General features: G+C 42.6%; 1 protein-coding gene across 24 annotated transcripts in view; it reads right to left on the bottom strand.

The window, feature by feature from the left end:
• Positions 1–19,684, bottom strand: part of MAGI1 (membrane associated guanylate kinase, WW and PDZ domain containing 1) — a 477,919-nt gene that overhangs the window by 61,405 nt on the left and 396,830 nt on the right. For 15 of the 24 annotated variants that reach the window (XM_060271321.1, XM_060271308.1, XM_060271304.1 and 12 more), the window contains 2 exons: positions 18,927–19,112; positions 16,591–17,211 (listed from right to left, as the gene is read on the bottom strand). In XM_060271321.1, coding sequence (XP_060127304.1) covers positions 16,591–17,211; positions 18,927–19,112 — 807 coding nt within the window. The remainder of the gene's footprint in view (positions 1–16,590; positions 17,212–18,926; positions 19,113–19,684) is intronic. The other 9 variants (XM_060271307.1, XM_060271319.1, XM_060271303.1 and 6 more) reach the window with 1 other exon arrangement.

Below are 19,684 nucleotides of genomic sequence, written 5' to 3' on the forward strand. Positions count from 1 at the left end.
AACACTCACATAACATTATGCTCTCTTTTCTTTCTATTGCTCCTTTAATGCATTGATGTGATAAATAGCTTCACTATCCAAAGCTACGCAGAGAATGAAGCATGTTGTGTGAATGAGAAACAACAACAACGTGTGTGTGTGTGTGTGTGTGTGTGTGTGTGTGTGTGTGTGTGTGTGAAGAATGGCTTCTGATGATGTGCAACATGATGTCAGATGTCCACAATAAATTCATATTGACTTAATGGTATATAATGGATCTTTAGGATCAATTTGAAGTAGTCAGCTTGTGCTCCTGTATATCAGTGATTTCTAAAACCTGAGAAATCACTGATATACAGGAGCACAAAGCTAGCCCATGATATCAAATACTTACTATATAGGAACCAAACTTGAGAAATGCTGAACTAGAATGGCCCTTTATACGCTGATGCAGTTCTACTTAAAGCATTGTATTACATTGCAAATGTTCCATGTCTGGTATTAGCCAGTAACTGAGATATTTATCTATACATGGTCTTCCTTAAATACAAGTGCCCCCCTGACAAAATTGGTACACCTTCAAGCTTAACACTGTCTAAACATCACCCAATAAGGGCTTCCTTTTGCCCCACCCTCCTCCAGCTCACATGTTCATTTGTTTTATTTTATTTTTACTGGAGTGCACATGCAACAGATGAATCTGTTTGTTGGAGCCATGTTTTACTTAGAAAACCTGTCAAGGGCCCTTTCCACAAAGTAGGCAGCTAGAAGGAAAGCAAAGGTGGTGGCCCACAAAAAGGAGCAATCCAAAAACACAGGCAAAGAGTTTAAATATACACACTGAGAGGTTCAATTCTGCTGACAAGTCACTAGTGATGGACAGTCTACACACAACAGCTTCAGTTGATCAAAGCTGCAGATGACAATGCTAAGAATGACAGCATCCTTAAAATGGGCTGTTACCCATACTGCAGATGAAATGACTGAGGCTCATACAGAATGGGTTGCCTAAGTCCACCTGGGAAAGTTTGAGGCTGGAGGTAAAATCTGAACCAAATACATAGAAGTCCTGTGTCATACTCTTAGCCACTCCACTCCAATAGGTGCACATAACACACACACCCCTTCAACACACACACACACACACACACACACACACACACACACACACACACACACTTACTTCACCTTATACCTCACAGTCCCAGCCAGGGCCTCCCTCATTATTATTTCCTAGTCAAGGGTGTTCTCAGTCCCTGCAACATTTTCAAGTCCACTTTGAGAGAGAAATTCTAGGATCGAAAAAACCTTTGGTTTGAGAAAAAGAGTCAAGGTTTTTTTGCTTTTAAAATGAAATGTAATTACACATGAGCCCTGTTGAGGAGGAGGGCAGAAAATTTAACTTCATGGATCTGTTATAATAACAATAGGTCTAAAAATGAGCTGGAAGGAGTATAGATTTGGGCATCATATATTGTTTTAGCTAGGAAGGCCTCTTGGCTTGCTTTAGACAAAAAAAGCACCTCAAAATTTATCTTATGTTACAAAAGGTACAAGTGAACTTTTTTTTAAAAAAAGAAGAAGCATACCACAAAACAGTACTGAGTGTATTGTAGATCTTAATCATGCCGACAAACAGGTCATTTCCTACATAACAAGTTTCCATCATTTGGTGTATGTAAAGTTTCAAAGCTTCAACTTCTTACTTAGGTGGCAAGCCTATACCCCACTTACCTGGGGAATAAACGCCAATGAACTAAGTGGAACTGACTTTCTAAGGCCCCTACTCAGGTAGGTCCCTTCATAACACACCTCCATCACCTGCAAACCCTTCACACAGAAAATTTCACAACCTCTCCACACAAAACACATGTGAAGACACTTTGGCACACTTCAAAAATGCATACAAACTGAAGAACACAGCTCTCTCTCCCTCTCCCCCCCCTCTCTCATATTGCCACCCCCACTTTCCCCTATCTACTGGACCACAAGCCTCCTCAGTCAACTATCTTTATTTTGGTAACATGCTCCTCATATGGCACTCACCTGCCTTTACTGAAATTGTTTAAATGAGAAATAAAAAAGTCATGCTTTTATGAACACACAGTTGATTTTCGCCAAAGAGGAAAGGTAATACTCTCAACAATTTCCTTGATTCCGCCCCCCCCCCAGGAAAATCTAAAACAGCAAAAAGGAAAAATAGACATTCTGGGTCAAAGATTAGATGGTTGGGACAAATCTAAGCCTTAAACCAGCTTGGCACCCTCCAAAATTGTTGGACTACTACTCCCGCCAGCTCTAGTCAAAATAGCCAATGGCCAGGAATGATGGGAGTTGTAGTTCAACAATATCAGGAGGGCACAAGTTTGTAGAAGGCTGCCTTTGGCTGTGTTTCCTTTTCAAAGCTTACCTTTCTGTTTCCAGGGTCATCTCAACCTGCTCTGAACCTATGGGACAATGTGATACCTAACACAACTTCTAATAAAAAGTGTGTGAAGTGACTCATTGACGTGCTGCTTGCTTGTGAGAAAGCTTGCAGCTCTACAATGTGGGAACAATCCTTGTCTCCAAGAGTCTGTTCAACGTTAAGAGCTGACACACCAGGAAGCAGAACAGCTTCCCCCAACACTCCATTGGCACCTGAGCTGCCTTTATCTAAGCCAGCCTTCGCCAACATGCTTGGCACTAAGGTCTGCTGCCGTCCGAAATGAAACCCTATGTCCACCACACTTGCACAAGGAATTCTAGGAAAGCCAGCATAAGCCACTCACTATCTAGAGAGCTGGACCAGGATGCAGCAAAATTCAGTGCAAGTTCCATCTCTATAAGTTCCTCCCAGTTGCAGTTTCCCATATGTATAGAATTAGATTATCAGTGAATCTGATTAAAACTGTGAGGTGTGGTGTAAATTATAAATGCTTTCTACATATCATAAATAGTAACATTCTCCGAACGTTTTCATGCATTGGATAAATCCCAGAAGCAAGCAGGGTGCCTCAAGAGAGATGGGTGGCTTGCTCAAGAAAAAGTGGGCTCTTTACGAGGCGGTGCAAGACAAAATGGGGAGCACTGCAAGCACTTCAGGGTAAACTGGCAATCCAGACCAGGGGTGGGTGGGTGGGTACGGGGAAGTTTCAGGTCGGAATCTGCTGGAAGCAGAAGGAATGCCTCTCGACGGATGATAGCATCCGAGTGGGATGATGGGGAATGATAGCATCCGAGTGGGATGATGGGGAGAGGGAGACCACCATCTCTGAAAATTTAAGAACAATTGCCCACAGGGAGATTGTGTGTGTGTGTGTGTGTGTGCGCGCGCACACACACACACACACACACACATACACACACACACACACACACACACACACCCAAACTGAAATGGTTGCCATTACAGGAAAACCACTGCAGCTATCCTTCTGAAACTTGGCAGAATTCATGCACTCAGAAGAGGTAACCTTGCCTGTAAATTTCACCCCCCAAATAAACACATTATGGAAGTTTTCTTTTCTCTCCTCCACCCCCAAAAAAGCAAGTTAAACTTTAAAGATGCCCAGCACAAAATCCCCTATTTTTCAGTAATTATGCAGGCTTTATTTAGTTTAGAGACATTTAGTATGCCTGTATTATTTCACACACTTCTGTCAAAAGCAGGAGGGGGAGTGATAGCCATTTTTGATATGGAGGGAGAAAATGAAGGAGAAATTGGGCAGACTATGACATGTCTTACTCTGAAACTGTTTGCCCAAGCACCAAACCGGGGTACGATTAGAAGCTGGTTTAGACTCCTAATATTCTATAAACATGCATAGGTTCACCTTTTATAGAATTGTGTTCTCTCTCTCACACCCACCCACCCACACATTTGGTCACTCATTTGGACAGAGTAATCTCAGCAATGAGATATTGCCAAATTAATTAATAATACTAATAATAAAATGGCAGCAAAGAAAAACTTTTGCATTTTTAAAATGAACAAGGGATTTGCTTATGGCACCAGCGTTATTAAATGTTAAAATGTAATAAACATGAATGACTGAAAAAAAAACCTTCCCTCTCAATGTTTGCCATTAATTCCAGCTGCCACCCCACCCCCCCCAATGAAAATAGCTGGGGGAAATTGATGGAAAATATACACAAGCTACTGCTTGGCATTTCAAGCGCCCATGAATCTTGCAAGGGTTTTGCTCTTTGCCAGAGTTTGTTTCAGAACAAGCAATAATTGACTTCTTACCAAAACAAGCTAACACACACGATTTGTATGAAAAACACACATATACAACACAGGCGGTTTGCATCCAGACAAATGTACCATCATAAGGAACAGCCTGGAGAAGACTTTCTTGTTAATACTTGCCTATAGAGTGGTGCTTTCTAATTTAAAATCAGGGCATATTTACAATTGTAATTCTAGCTGCCAAGGACTGAGCCAGGAAATAAATGTGCCGCAATCTGCACTGTGTATTCTCAACTGAAGGACAAGGAGCAGTACTACCAGCCAACAAGAAACCACAGCTGAGGATTTCCCTGTGCATTTGAAGATTGGCAGTATTAACAGTGCCTTTCTTTAGCTGACTTCTATAGACACTGCTGTCCTTTATTAGGGTAGCAACGTGATGCCCTTCTGAAAATGCTGTGCTACCACTTCCATCAATCCCAGCAAGGAGGGCCAACGATCACAAATGATGGAAGCTGTCATCCAAAGACAATGGGAAAGCATCACACTTGCCCCTCCTCCTTTGTGTACTCTGCTTGAGCACATCCCTTAATCAAACATGCAGAAATAAATATGCAAAAGGTTGTATCTAACCAGGATCTACTCAAAGTAGACCCACTGAAATTAATGAGCCACGTCCATTAACTGCAGGGGGTCTGTTCTGAGTAGGATTAGCATTGGATACAGCTCAAGGTTAACAACTGCATCGCCACCACGGCTGAAAGGGGGATAGGTTTCACGAACGAGTATTTTTAAGCTAATGAATGCCACGGATTAGAACTGTCTCTGCTGGGGTAACAAACAGAAACTCCCAGAGAAGATTTCATTAGCACGCAGCAAGAAGGTAACTTGCTGTAAATGTCATGCAGTGAAAGATGAGACTTGGCCTTCCCTTTGCCATCAGTCATTGTCTTTGGGGAATACAGCCATCTACCCAAGAAAACTTACTTTAGCATTTATACGGTATAGTAAGTTGGTCATCATCACTAAGTTTGGAGATTCTGACGTTCCTCCCCATTCTCTGATTTAACAGGGATGCATGGCAAAATGTTCACTCTGGAGGGTGTTATAAATGTCCAGCTTGATAATGATTGCATGCATAGTGCACTAAGCTATCGCTCGTTGCAAGGTTGCGTTTGTCTCTCATCAAGGATAGCCTGAAACATGACCTGCAGGGGAGTGCTGTAGAAAATGAAAGTGCAGCAGGATCATTACACCCCAGAAAAGTGTAGCATGGCATGGCAAAACTGAATAGGGAAACCTTTTTCACCCTCTCTCACAACACTAGAAGAGGAGGAGGAGGAGGAGTTTGGATTTGATATCCCGCTTTATCACTACCCGAAGGAGTCTCAAAGCGGCTAACATTCTCCTTTCCCTTCCTCGCCCACAACAAACTCTCTGTGAGGTGAGTGAGGCTGAGAGACATCAGAGAAGTGTGACTAGCCCAAGGTCACCCAGCAGCTGCATGTGGAGGAGCGGGGAAGCGAACCCGGTTCCCCAGATTACGAGTCTACTGCTCTTAACTACTAGACCACACTGGCTCACTAGAACTTGCGGACATTTAATGAAGCTGAATGATGGGGGATGCAGGGTAGAGAAAAGAAAGTTTTCTTCACACGGTGCATAAATAAAAAGTATGGTGTTCACTCCCAAAGTTGGCAGTGTTGGCTACTAACTTGAATGGCTTTAAAAGAGGATTAGACAATTTCATGGTGGATAAGACTAGCCATGGCTACTAGCTACCAAGTCAGCCCACTGCGTCCTTCTGGCTCAGGATTGTCAACATTGATTGGCAGTGGGCCTCCAACACTGGAGGAAGGAGTTCTAGTTACAGGTAGGTAGCCGTGTTGGTTTACCATAGTCGAAACAAAATAAAAAAATTCCTTCCAGTAGAATCTTAGAGACCAACTAAGTTTGTCATTGATATGAGCTTTCGGGTGCATGCACACTTCTTCAGATACACTGAAACAGAAGTCACCAGACCCTTATATATAGTGAGAGGCTGGGGAGGAGTATTACTCAGAAGGGTGGTGGGAATGGGTGATTGGCTAATAGGTGTGGTAAACCTGTTGATGACTGTTAATGACTGCAATTGGTCTTACCTGCAGGAATAATGAACTTACATGTCTTACATGTACTGGTATAATGAGATAAGAATCCAATGTCTCTATTCAGACCAGGTCTCTCCATGGTTTTAAGTTTGGTAATAAGTTGCAATTCAGCAACTTCTCTTTCCAGTCTATTTCTGAAATTCTTTTGTAATAAGACAGTTACTTTGAGATCTTGTATAGAATGTCATTGGAGAAGGAGTCTTTCCTATCCCTACCTGGAGATGCTAGGGACTGAAGTAGGGCTCGTGTATACAAAGCATGTGCTCCATCACTGAGCAATGGTCCTTTTGTAGTAGGAGAGAAGCATTAGGAAGAGATAGAGGTGGTTTGAGCATAAATAAATGGAGATATGAGTGAATCGAAATAGTGCCCTCTACTGGACGGGAAGTCACACAGCAAATAATTATAAACAGATCCAGCTCCTCACAGAAAAAATAAAATAAAACAAAATAAAACATTCATTTTAGCTATCATTGTAATACGTTTAAGCTTACTTTCTTTACAAAAGGGAATTTATGCCCAAGACTAATTTAATATTCCTATCAGTTAAAGGAATCGTGTGTATGCACAGGGTTCCTCCAAAAAGAAGGGAATAGAGCATTTAAATGAAACTAATTATCACTGAGATTATCATAAACATCTGAACCAAAACATTTCTCTCATTGTTCAGTGCTCTTAAAGCTGTGTTTGGGAGCAGCAGCTTCTACTTAGCAAATGACACTTTGGGAAAAAGGATAATCATGCGCTATTAAGCATTTCGTATGTAATACTTTTACTGTTTCATAATGACTTTGATGTTTTACTATATTACGGGGGGAAACTATCAGCTACAGAGTTTCTTGCTATATTAATAAATTCCCTTTGCACAACATTTGTGCTGCTTTGTGAACAGGGAATTTTTTATTGCTTTCTAAAATAGATGGTCAGTCTGGAGTTCCATGAATCATGCTGGCAGCTACCAATATAATAACCTAAAGTAATTAATAATCAAGCTCATTAACCAACGGAATTTTAAGACCTTCTTGAATCCTCCCTTTCCCTGATATTAATGCAAAATTATTAAAACCCTGAGAGCTCATGGACCTTTGCATTGGCAGACTTCAACATGAAAGGCAAACAGAGCTGGGGTGGTGATTCTATAGAAAGTTAGAAGACTGGGTACATTCCGAGCTAAGGGATACCTCCCTGCTTCCCTGGGTACCTGAAAAATGTCTATGTATTTTTAAAACAGGGGCATCCATCTTACTCTAGACAGACAACGGAAATGTAAAACAAATCTCTCACCCCGTGGCCAGGGAGCCACTGTAATCTCCCTGTGACTCAGGAAATGCACGTCAATATGTTTGACTTCCAAGTGCAAAACAGGGAGCTCTTAATTATTAACACTAATGGTCAATAATGCTCTTTGGTGGAGAAGGCAGGAGGATACTAAACTAACTCTGCATAAAATGTTGCCAGCAGAATTTTAATAAAAGATTAGATGAATAAAGCCCCATTTCAAGGGCTTTGTGAAAGTCAAAATGACTCCAGGCTTGGTACAAAATAAAAAGAGGGGGGAAAGAAGACAGAAAGTCTGGATGTATTGGGTATTTTTGGGGGGGGGGGATTTGATTGCTTGTGCAAGCAAGTACTTTTGAAGTGTGTTTTTAAAATAAAAAAATGTATACATCATAACTTATGAAGCACAGCTTTGTCAAGAGAATGCAGGTCCAGAGATGTAGGTCCAGATGCAAAACACACGCGCATGCAACTCGTTTTTGGTTCTAATTCTGCATTCAGTTATCCCAAGCCAGAGCTCAGAACTCCTCAAAGATATATAGCATCTTCAAGGTGTAGAATCAGTGGAGCTGAGCTGAAAGAATAATTCCTTGCAAATAATTCTTCATTGAAGGGCTAGTGATCACATGGAACAGGGAAATGGCTATCTTTCCACCGTGCAGTTCATATTCAACAGGAAAAGACCAAGGTTATCAACATACGAGTTGGGAATCACCGTCTACTGACTTCAGCTGTATGCTTGGTGTCCTCTACATGCAAAAGACTTGTTCTACAACTATGCTGTGGCCTCTTTTTCCTCAATTAAAGAGACACTAGAAAAACAAAATTACCCCAGAATATATTATCAGCATTCAAAATACACCTCATCAGCTGCAGTGTGTGAAATCACAGGCTGCACAGCATCTTTGTGTCAATGCACATGCCGTCTTTTTATTAATTAATTAATTTATTTTATTTAGAATACCTAATTATATCCCATTTTATATCCCCAATAGGTTCTCAAAGGGGCTTCCCACAAATTCTCATAATACCCACTTTATAACTTTTACTGATATCACATAAATAAAACAGAGGCCAAACTCTGTTTCCTGGGGTTCTCATTCATGTTATTATCAGGAGGCAACTCCAAAAGGGGAAAAATGAGAAGGGCAAATTAGCGACAGCGGTTCACCAATTAAACTGTATGAGATAAAACTTTGTTTTCAAAAATGGCCATGCTTCAGACAGCACACAAGGCCCTTCTTGGTTGTTTGCCTCTCTCTACCTATGGAATCCAGGACCCAGGTGGCGCTGTGGTTAAACCACTGAGCCTAGGGCTTGCTGATCAGAAGGTCGGCGGTTCGAATCCCTGTGACGGGGTGAGCTCCCGTTGCTTGGTCCCAGCTCCTGCCAACCTAGCAGTTCGAAAGCACATCAAAATGCAAGTAGATAAATAGGAACCGCTACAGCGGGAAGGTAAACGGCGTTTCCATGTGCTGCTCTGGTTTGCCAGAAGCGGCTTTGTCATGCTGGCCACATGACCTGGAAGCTGTACGCCGGCTCCCTCGGCCAATAATGCGAGATGAGCGCGCAACCCCAGAGTCGGTCACGACTGGACCTAATGGTCAGGGGTCCCTTTACCTTACCTTTACCTTTACCTATGGAATCCAGTTATTTCTTGCTTATGAAAAGCCTTCCTCAACCTGGTGCCCTTCAGGTGTTTTGGACTCATAGCTCCCATCATCCCTGGCCATTGCTTATGCTTATCTGCAGGGACCAGACTGAGGATAAAGCCTCAGAACATGGAGTTGCAATCCACCTATTATGGCTGATTGCTAATAGGTATCCGTGCTCCATTAATTTGATTAATTGGGGAGGGGGGATCTTCTTTAAAAAGGCATTGAAGCTAACTACATCTTATGATGCTGAACACAATACATTATGTGTTGTAATAAGTGGGATTGTCTTGCCTGACCTCCATCTGTGGCCAGTCTGTTCAACAGGTAATCCCCAAGAGGGAGGGAGGGAGAGAGAAAAATTTCTCCCACTTTTCACAAAGCCACAATATCAGCTTAAAGCTCGGGCGCGGCATTAACAGAAAGATGGGCAACCTGTGGCTCCTCAGATGCTGTTGGACACCAACTCCCATCAGCCCCAGCCAGCACGGCCAAAGGTTAGGATGGCGGTAGAGCATAAAACTTTTAATCTCAGGATCATGGGCAAAAGATTCTTGCATTGCAGGGGCTATCAGGGGTAGGCAACCTAAGGCCCGGGGGCCGGATGCGTCTCAATCACCTTCTCAATCCGGCCAGCGAACGGTCCGGGAATCAGTGTGTTTTTACATGAGTAGAATGTGTGCTTTATTGAAAAGGCATCTCTGGGTTATTTGTGGGAGATAGGAATTTGTTCATATTTTATTCCAAAATATAGTCCGGCCCACCACATGGTCTGAGGGACGGTGGACTGGCCCGCGGCTGAAAAGGGTTGCTGACCCCTAGGCTAGATGATCCTGATGGTCCCTTCTGACTCTAAAATCCTATGATCCTATATCCCATATAGGCCCAATAGTTAGCCTATATTAATGTAAGCAACATAAACAGCAACTGCACACAAAAGCGAGCCTCCTCATATTTGCATTTTTTCTAACCCTCTGCTGAAAGAGAAAGGACCGTCCTGTAGATGAGGCAGGGAAGAAGAATTAAACCAAAGTGTTCAAGAAATGTGACCAGTTAAATTCAAGTATCCGGTAATAGCCAAATCCCAAGACGCTGCAGAGCCATTCTCAAGAAACAGAATGCCCCTGCAAGCCATTTATGCCTTTGCCGGACAACGGATGTGCACTAGGGCAGCGTTTCTCAACCGCTGTTCCGCGGCACACTAGCTGGTGTGCCACGACGAGAAGGGCGATTTGCATTGTCATGTGCCTGGCGGCCGCCAATAGTCAACACTAACCCGCCGGAAAGCAATATTTCTCCTCCTCTTTCCCAAAGCTCAGTGCAAAGGAGCCTGGCGGCCGCCAATAACCAACACTGACCCGCCGGAAAGCAATATTTGGCAAGTGTTTCTTACAGTCATAATTATAATATAGGGCGGCACAGAGTTAATTTTTTTAACTTTTTTAATGGTGGTGTGCCTCGTGATTTTTTTCACGGAACAAGTGTGCCGTGGCCCAAAAAAGGTTGAGAAACACTGCACTAGGGGTCCCGTTACTCACTGTGAGCAACTACTACAGCCATTTCCTTCAATCCCAGGCACCTCCTTGATCCTACTGGCGTCGTGTGTTTACGGGGATGCTTAATTAATCACTTAGCTGCAACCTTTCCAACCAAACTCAGCTGCGGCCTCAGTATTTCATGCTTCCCAAATTATGCACAGAAGCCCCTTGTGCTGAGCATAGCATGGCAATCTGCTCTCAGCAAGCCAGGATAAAATATGGTTGTCCTCTTAGCTGAGACAATTTAACGTCTGCTTGAGTTACCGGCATGTAAGAAATAGCTGGGAGAATGGAGAATATCATCTCTAGTTAAATCTGCCTTGTTTAATGCACAATATAAGGTTCTGCTGTGCCACCTTGTGTTATATCAAATCACATCTGATATAAAACACCAGCACATGGCTAGGGAATGCCTAGCAATAAAGCACAGATAATAATTGCATCATCATTATTATTATTTTGCAGAAGGGCCCGTTACTGAAATTTAACAGTGTTAGCAAGGACTTTGTTTAAACTAGTGGACAAAGGTATTGTCCACTAAGCACCAAGAAAAGGAACAGAATCTTGTAGCAGCTTAAAGGCTATCAGATTTATTGTAGCATAAGCCTTCATGGACCAGAGCCCACTTTATCAGATGTATCTGATAAAGTGAGCTTTAGCCCATGAAAGATTATGTCACAATAAATCAGATGATCTTTAAGGTGCTACAAAACTCTGGGTATTTTTCCCCCCTGAGGGGTGAGTTCCAATGACTTAACACAACTAGCCCTATTGAATTGGCACCAAATACTTGAGGTCTGTTCAAAAAAACTTGTTTTTTGTTGTTGCTGCTAGTGTGGTATAACCCAACAGAAACAGGACCGGCTTGGGCCACCTTTTCCTTACCCTCATTTCAAGGGTCTATTTAAAACATCTGATTGATTACTCAAAAGAAAATCCTCTCCCACTTCCTGTTACTTTTAACCAACAAACTGCCAACATAACCAGCCAACAGCTGCATACCCAAATTTTGCACATGTTGCACAACAACAGTGTTATGCAAATGCAAGAGAATTTATTTCCACCATATTCCCTGCGGGCTAAAATTATTTTTCCATCTCAATTATACTAATTGCCTATTTGCTTAATTTTCTACAACAGTCTTCCCGGCATTCCAAACTTCGCGCCAATTGTGCAAGCTTAGGAAATGGTACGAGATACTGTATCTGAAATTTAAATAATAGAATCATAGAGCTGCGGAGTTGGAAGGGACCCTGTGGGTCATCTAGTCTAACCTAGAGCTCTCAAAATTCCTTGGCTGTTTATAAAGAACCACCACAGTGCTTTTAAAAGTGTGGCAGCAGATTCTTCTTCCAATTGCCTGATTCATACATTCATTCATTCATCTTGATGTAACGAATAGTTCAGAACACATGGCTGCTGATGGTACAAAAGCAGCTAGCTCTATGGTCCAATAAAAGTTCAGTCATACATTTTGACTCCTCGTTTTTGTGGAAATATAACAGCATAGCTGAAATCAAACAAACAAGACAGATAATTGCTTTATCCAAAACAGCACCCAAATAGTTCTGTTTTCAAGCACTTACTGTAACCTATGAATCAAACCTCACTTTATTTGATGAGTAACTTTGAGACAGCATACGCAACAATATTGTGGGTTATAGGGTTTTATTTTCACGCTGTGCTTTATTTTCCCTCCACATTTCCTTCATTTACCTCCCTCTTCCCGTCCCTTAACCCGAAAGGGTCTGTGGGCACAAGCAAGTCTAATATTGCAAGTCACAGCTCCAGATGAAGATGGATTGTAGTAAATATTTTACGGGCTGCTCTTTCCCCGGCTATGCGCCTTGCATTTTAACAATCGGGCATAATTGTCAGGAGCACACGAGCGGCTCGGAGCTGGCTGAGCTTTTCAAATCTATTACTCATCCATTTCTGATATTTTTCTGCCTTAGTAACCACTGCTGACAAAATTCTTCCGATGACTCTGAACACCAGCCTTTTGTGCCACGTAGCAGAGGATGCCTGCCAAAGCCAGCATGAACACAAGCAGCGTGTTAATAAAATAAATGCCTGACATTAAGGCGTCTCCCCGGCACTCTCTTCAGTGGACAGCAGAGGGAGAAGGAGGGAAATGCAACCCGCAGAAGCATCTCCTTCAAGAGAGATGGGGAAAGAGTTCGATCATAAAGGGGGAGCCACACACACACTTCTCAGAAGCGTAGCAACATTATGAATACTGATACCCGTATCAGGGACCTATGGCTCTAGAAAAGGAACAAGCAACAGTAGGTGGTTTTAAAAAGAAAAGAAAAGAAAAGAAGAGGACTCTGTAACCTAAAATAGTTTTGTGGAACTGGGTGCTTCAGAAGGTGAAATATTTCTTATCCCCACAGGATTGAGCTGGATCAGTTAATGCTTCCTTGCCTATACAACTACTAAAAGACTAGTTTCTCTTTGCTACTCTTTGCTTTGATCTCCAGAGGCACAAGTAAGAAAGGAAGTCTAGAAACCACAAAAATTATTTCAAAACTTTGGGCTTGCTCTGCATGTGCATATATAATTTTTACAATACTAATTGTATATGCAATTGCCATCTTTCTAGTTAGCGCAGGCTATGTTAGTGCATGACAATGTTGTTTTGTTGTTGTTTGTTGTTTAGTCGTTTAGTCGTGTCCGACTCTTCGTGACCCCATGGACCATAGCACGCCAGGCACTCCTGTCTTGCACTGCCTCCCGCAGTTTGGTCAAACTCATGTTCGTAGCTTCGAGAACACTGTCCAACCATCTCGTCCTCTGTCGTCCCCTTCTCCTAGTGCCCTCCATCTTTCCCAACATCAGGGTCTTTTCCAAGGATTCTTCTCTTCTCATGAGGTGGCCAAAGTATTGGAGCCTCAGCTTCACGATCTGTCCTTCCAGGGAGCACTCAGGGCTGATTTCCTTAAGAATGGATAGGTTTGATCTTCTAGCAGTCCATGGGACTCTCAAGAGTCTCCTCCAGCACCATAATTCAAAAGCATCAATTCTTCGACGATCAGCCTTCTTTATGGTCCAGCTCTCACTTCCATACATCACTACTGGGAAAACCATAGCTTTAACTATACGGACCTTTGTCGGCAAAGTGATGTCTCTGCTTTTTAAGATGCTGTCTAGGTTTGTCATAGTGCATGACAATACTATGCCAAATTATAGTCCAGGTGCCAACTCTCTTCAGCCTGCCCTTTTCCCTGCCTTCACGCAAAGGCAGTAATGCACGCAAAAAACGAGGCAGACACCATTAGCAGCTCATAAAATCTGTCATAATATCCTTTCCCCATTTTGGAACGGAGTCATCGCAAGGTGACTTCCAGCCCATATTGTCTATTCTCCAACCTTGTGAAAGTGCCCCATACAGTATACATAGAAGTTACCAAATCATCGAAAACTGAGATGGGCCAAGCCATTAGTGCTGTTTTTTTTTTTTTAGGGGAGGCATTCTGTGGTTGTGAATTGTCAGATTTCCTGATGTCGAGAACTGATGCATTTACTGTGCCGAAAATTTCTAAAATCTCAGAAGGTATGCACTGCGTAAAGAGGACGTGGGATTGTCTATGATAGAGCACAGGCAGGTGGGAACAGCCCACCTGGTATACGGCTGAGTTGAGAAAGCCCTGGACTGGGACGGATGCGGCAATGCGGCAGCGGTAGACACAGGGGCAATAGGAGAGTAAGAAAAAGCCCTTGCAAACATGGCAGCATGTTTCCTGCCCGTTTCTGGGGGAAAGTGAAATGGTTGGCAGAGATTTCCTAAATAGGGTTGGAACAAGCCCCAAAAGGTAGCAGACCTTTGGCTGCAGCAAGTCCGTAGGATTCATGCCAGGTGATTCTGAGGCTGCGCAAAGGTTTGTGCAGCCAAATTCTAGCTCAATAAGTAAGGATGAGCTTCATCCACTCACAACATAGTCCTTTTCTCCCGCTTCACTCTTCCCTTTGGAGAAGTGGGGAGATAAACCAAGAAAGCTGCAGTCAACCACAGCTTCCCAGGATGTGCAAAGTTGAAAAAAAAATATGGTTACAGTAATGGCTTCCGAACAAGCCTGGAACTGGAAGTCCACATAAGCTCACTTGTAGCTTCTTGGTTTGTTTCCTGCTCATTCCCAGGAAGCAGGTACAAAAGGGTTGCATGTGCATGTCCTGGCTATGATCATATGAATGTAGACAGCTGGTGTCAGGCAGGTTATAAGAGAACAAGAGACACAGCTCCGAGGTGATTAGCCCTCCCTCCTCTCAGAAAAGTACTGGATCACTTTCCCAGCAGGTGGAAAGCATAATTAAGCACGGAGCATCAAAGCAGGATGGATAAAAATCAATGATTTTTTTAAAAAATAAAAAATACGATTTTCTAATTTAAATCAGATTTTTTAGATTTAAATTGGATTTTTAAAATGAAATGCTTTTGGAGGAAAAATCTTTCTAAAGATAGTTTTCTATTTAAGTTACATTATAGTCCAAAGGCTATTCATCAATGAATAAGGATTTGTTTTAAGTTTTTCATGTGTGCTAAAACGCAGTCTGTTTGTTTGTTTTTAAAAAATTGTTTAACCACATCAGTTAACAAACATGGATACATATACTATAATGTTATTGTTTTAGTTAAATAAATTGTTTAAATTGTTACTAAGGAAATGATTTTTCTCCTTCCAATAAAGTACAGCAGAAAAGTTGTCCATATATAAACAGTTAACTTATTAAACCTCACAATAATTTCATAGTTATCGGTCTATGTATTTCTAATAGCATAACCAAATCGGTAATTTTTTATATAACTGTAAAAACTACTCTGAAAATTTATTATTCCAAAAATGAAACCTTCATCTGGTTGTAAATATTAAGATTATAGCATAAAGAATGAGTCTTTCTGTTAAAAAGAGAGAGATTTAAATCAATTCTTACTGACTAGTGATTTAAATCGTGATTTAAATCGATTTGATTTACGTAAATCAAATCCACCCTGCATCAAAGCAACCTTTCCGGGGATGCAAAAAGTTGAGCATGGCAACTAAAGCAAGGTCATAGCAATTCCTTTCCTTTGTTTCTGCAATAAGGTGATCGACTGATATGGGACCAAAATATGAGACAGAAATGAGACAGATTAATTTTTTAAAAAATCAGCCGACTCATCATTTCAGATTCTCATTAAAACTGGATACCTGCAGTTTCTGATCACACCATCTCATTATACCCAGGATATATAATGAGGAAGTTTAAATGTCAACCATGATTCCCATTTCCATATGCAGTTTGCTATGGGAAGATTAATACTATGTGTCATTTTCTTTTTCTAATGCATTGGTACGGGTGCATTTAAAATAAAATGAAAAATCGAAACTGCCAGGCTTCTAAGTATATGATGAAGAATCTCAATATTGAGCTTGCAAAACTATTCCACTTTTGGCGAAAAAACGCTTCTCGGAAATTCTGAGCCATATTGACTCGAGTCTCCTCCATATCTATAATAAGCTTAGAATACCAGGGACACATTTTGGTTTTTGTTACCTTAGGGTTATTCAAAAGAATGATCCAAATGAAGAGGCAAATGACTATCAGTTTTCATCAGTCTCAGGTGGCTGCGTGTATTCAAACATACATGTTTGAAGCCAGGCATCTCCAACCTGGTATCACCCAGAAATCATCAGACTACAACTCCCATCATCCCTGACCACTGGCAGCCGATGGGAACTGAGGTTTGACAACATCCAGAGGGCACCTGGCTGGGAAACGCTGCTTTTAAGTCTGTGCTGTTCTGTGAACTAAAAGAAAAAACACATCACACCTACCTCCTCGCTGTACAAGCAGTGTCACCTCGCTTCCTTTAGGGCATTCGATAAGCATATCCACCACTTGGTTGTGAGTTAGATTCTGGACATTCTTCTTACTGACTTCCACTATAAGATCCCCTTCTTTTAGGCCTCGGCACCTTGGGCTGTCAACGATTTGCTTCACTCTCTGCCCCCCACCCCCGGGACTGTCTGCTATAGTGAAGCCAAAGCCCATGGGCCCTTTGATTATATGTACAGTTATGAGTTCAGGTTGCGTCGCTATAGAAGAAGCCAAAGAGACGGTGTCGTTGGGGTAACCGTGGGAGCCGTTCGAGGAAACCTCGGCCGGGCTGCTGGGCCTGGGCTCCTTCATCCCGTTTAATTTCCCCGACTTGCTGCCGTGACTCGCCGGGGAGTCATAGTTCTCCTGCCCGTTCACAATGATCGGTTCTTTATCCAAGATGGCCACAGAGGTCACTAGGCTCGTGTTGGGATCGTCGGGGTCGAAAGGCAGAGGATAGCCTCGGCAGAGTTCTAGGTCCACGCTGGCGCCGATGGGGATCGACTGGAAGATTTTGACAACTTGAGCGTGCGTATGGCCCAGCACACACGTGTCATTCACGCTGACGATAACGTCCCCTAGGGAGCAAGTGGACAAAAAGTCTGTGAATTTACATGCCCAAGACTGTTGCATCAGCATATCATGGCATGGGACTACCTTAGGTTCGCCGAAGCGCATATCTAGTCATATTTTTAAAACATTCATTTGACCAGCAAACACTCAACACATTTTGCCATGCCACAAGCTGTCTGAAAACCCCCACACTTTTTTTAAAAAATTTTGTATCGTGGGTGGTGGCTGTTTTTAGAAACGTTATGCGCAAACCTCTTGAGCATGAAGAATCAACTGCATTTGTCTTTGGATGCCTAAGACTTTTTAATCACTTTTTAACAGCAACTGTGAAGAGGAAAAGCACAGGAAAACCAAAATGGAGTTTTGTACAAAGGACAAGCAAGCCAATGTGTCAAATTGGCAGAATTTAGAGTCCAGACCTGTGTTTCTCTGAATCCTCGGTTCCCCATCCTTAAAGTAGAAGCACCATGAAAAATGAAGGTGAAGGATGAAATATTGACCACAAGTTTGCTTTAAGATGGGAATCCCTAAATATCCCCAATGTAGTGAAACATTTAGGGACGCAGGTGGCGCTGTGGGTTAAACAACAGAGCCTAGGGCTTGCCAATAAGAAGGTCGGCGGTTCGAATCCTCGTGACGGGGTGAGCTCCTGTTGCTCTGTCCCAGCTCCTGCCAACCTAGCAGTTTGAAAGCACGTCAAAGTGCAAGTAGATAAATTGGTAGATAAATAGGTACCGCTACAGCAGGAAGGTAAACAGCGTTTTTGTGTGCTGTTCTGGTTTGCCAGAAGCAGCTTTGTCATGGCCCATGACTGTACGCTGGCTCCCTTGGCCAATAACGCGAGATGAGCGCCGCAACCCCAGAGTCGGTCACGGCTGGACCTAATGGTCAGGGGTCCCTTTACCTTTACCTTAATGAAACTTTTATAAGAAGACTTGCAGAGGTGGCCGTGCAGGCTAACTTACTGAGAAATAACTTCAAAAGGCAGTGGAATGTTCTTTTAATTTCTGGAACAAAGTAGCTGGGTTCCAGATGACTACAACAACTTAACTGCCATTCAGTGTTGCTGATTAGAAATTCTTCAATACCCCCCCCCCAAAAAAAAACACCCCAGAACTGTAAGAATCCCCTTGCTCGCCTGGATCGAGAGAGGTGTGTGGAGCTTTTACATGGCTGGAATGTAGCCTGCTGTAAAACGGTATGAGTCAAATCAGCCCCAGCCAGGGATGGCCAATAATCAGAGTTGTGGTCCATCGACAGCTGGAGGATGTCTATGAGCTACATAAAAGGGGTCATCAAATGATTGCCAACCCCTTACAGTAGAGTGCCGTGTTTCAAAAGGATCCCATCCAGGTACAAAATATTACTTGCCAAGCATAGAACACTGTGACAAGCCTGCTTGTTTTGTTGAGCATGAGAGATTCATTGATCCAAGTGGCCAAAAAATTATTGCACGCTTCCGAGTGCTTCAAAACACTTATACCAAGGAAGGTTTAATTAGCCTTGTTTTATAGACTGAGGTCACAGCAAACCAATACACCTGCGCACCCCACCCATTCTGTGTCTTAAAGTGCCATTTGAACTCAGATCTTCAAGGTCTAAAAGCTCAAAAACCTCCACTCCCTGGGCCATACCAGGTGCCCGAGATTCTTAACCTGCTAATATTACATGAGTGCAAAGCATTGGGGGAGTGTTTTTGAAGCCGGATTGACAACACTACCTGTTTCCATTTTGCCATCCAGAGCTGCAGGTCCATCAAGCACCAAACTCTTTATCTGAAGAAATTCATCCGGTTCATCCCCGCCGACGACAGTGAAACCGAAACCCCTGCTGCTTTTCCTCAGTTTGGTGTGAATGAACTTTCCTTTCAGTTCAGATGGGTTCCGCGTGAAAAACGGCTTTCCTGCTGTGGAAGTTTCAGAAGTTTATAAACATGCCAAGGAAGGAAAGAAAGAAGAAAAAAAGAGACATGCACGCCTCTCCACTATCCGCTTTTCTTAACCTCTCTCAGCAACACTATGAACTCATTTCTAAGGATGAGCAAGCTTTAAAGCTTCAGAGGGCTCCTTTTTTCCCCAAGCAGGTGAGAAACTCCTGGGAAGCTCAAAAGATGGGAGTGCATTCTCCCCCAAGAAGGAGGCTCAATTAAAATGCATCGCCATGGCCATCTCTGCTTGGTTGGAACTGTTACAGCAATTAATACAGTAACATCCAATCCAAAAGGAAATTAAAGGGCGGTGATACAAGTTAATTCCCACTGTAATGCACATCCTAATTGCAAAAGTGCTTTTCTTTTTAAAGCAAGACAACCTTATTAAGTACAGCCGGTTATCGTCAAAGGCCTGGTCTGCACATCACACTTAGCCAAACTATGGCTTAGTACAAACCTATGGGTGTCCAAGGGCAGATGGCTTGGCGCCAAAGTGTTACAATCAGCTTACAATCTCCAAATGAATAAATATTTGGCCCTCAGTTCAC

The sequence above is a fragment of the Zootoca vivipara genome, chromosome 2 (assembly GCF_963506605.1).
Source record: "Zootoca vivipara chromosome 2, rZooViv1.1, whole genome shotgun sequence".
Lineage (NCBI taxonomy): Eukaryota > Metazoa > Chordata > Lepidosauria > Squamata > Lacertidae > Zootoca > Zootoca vivipara.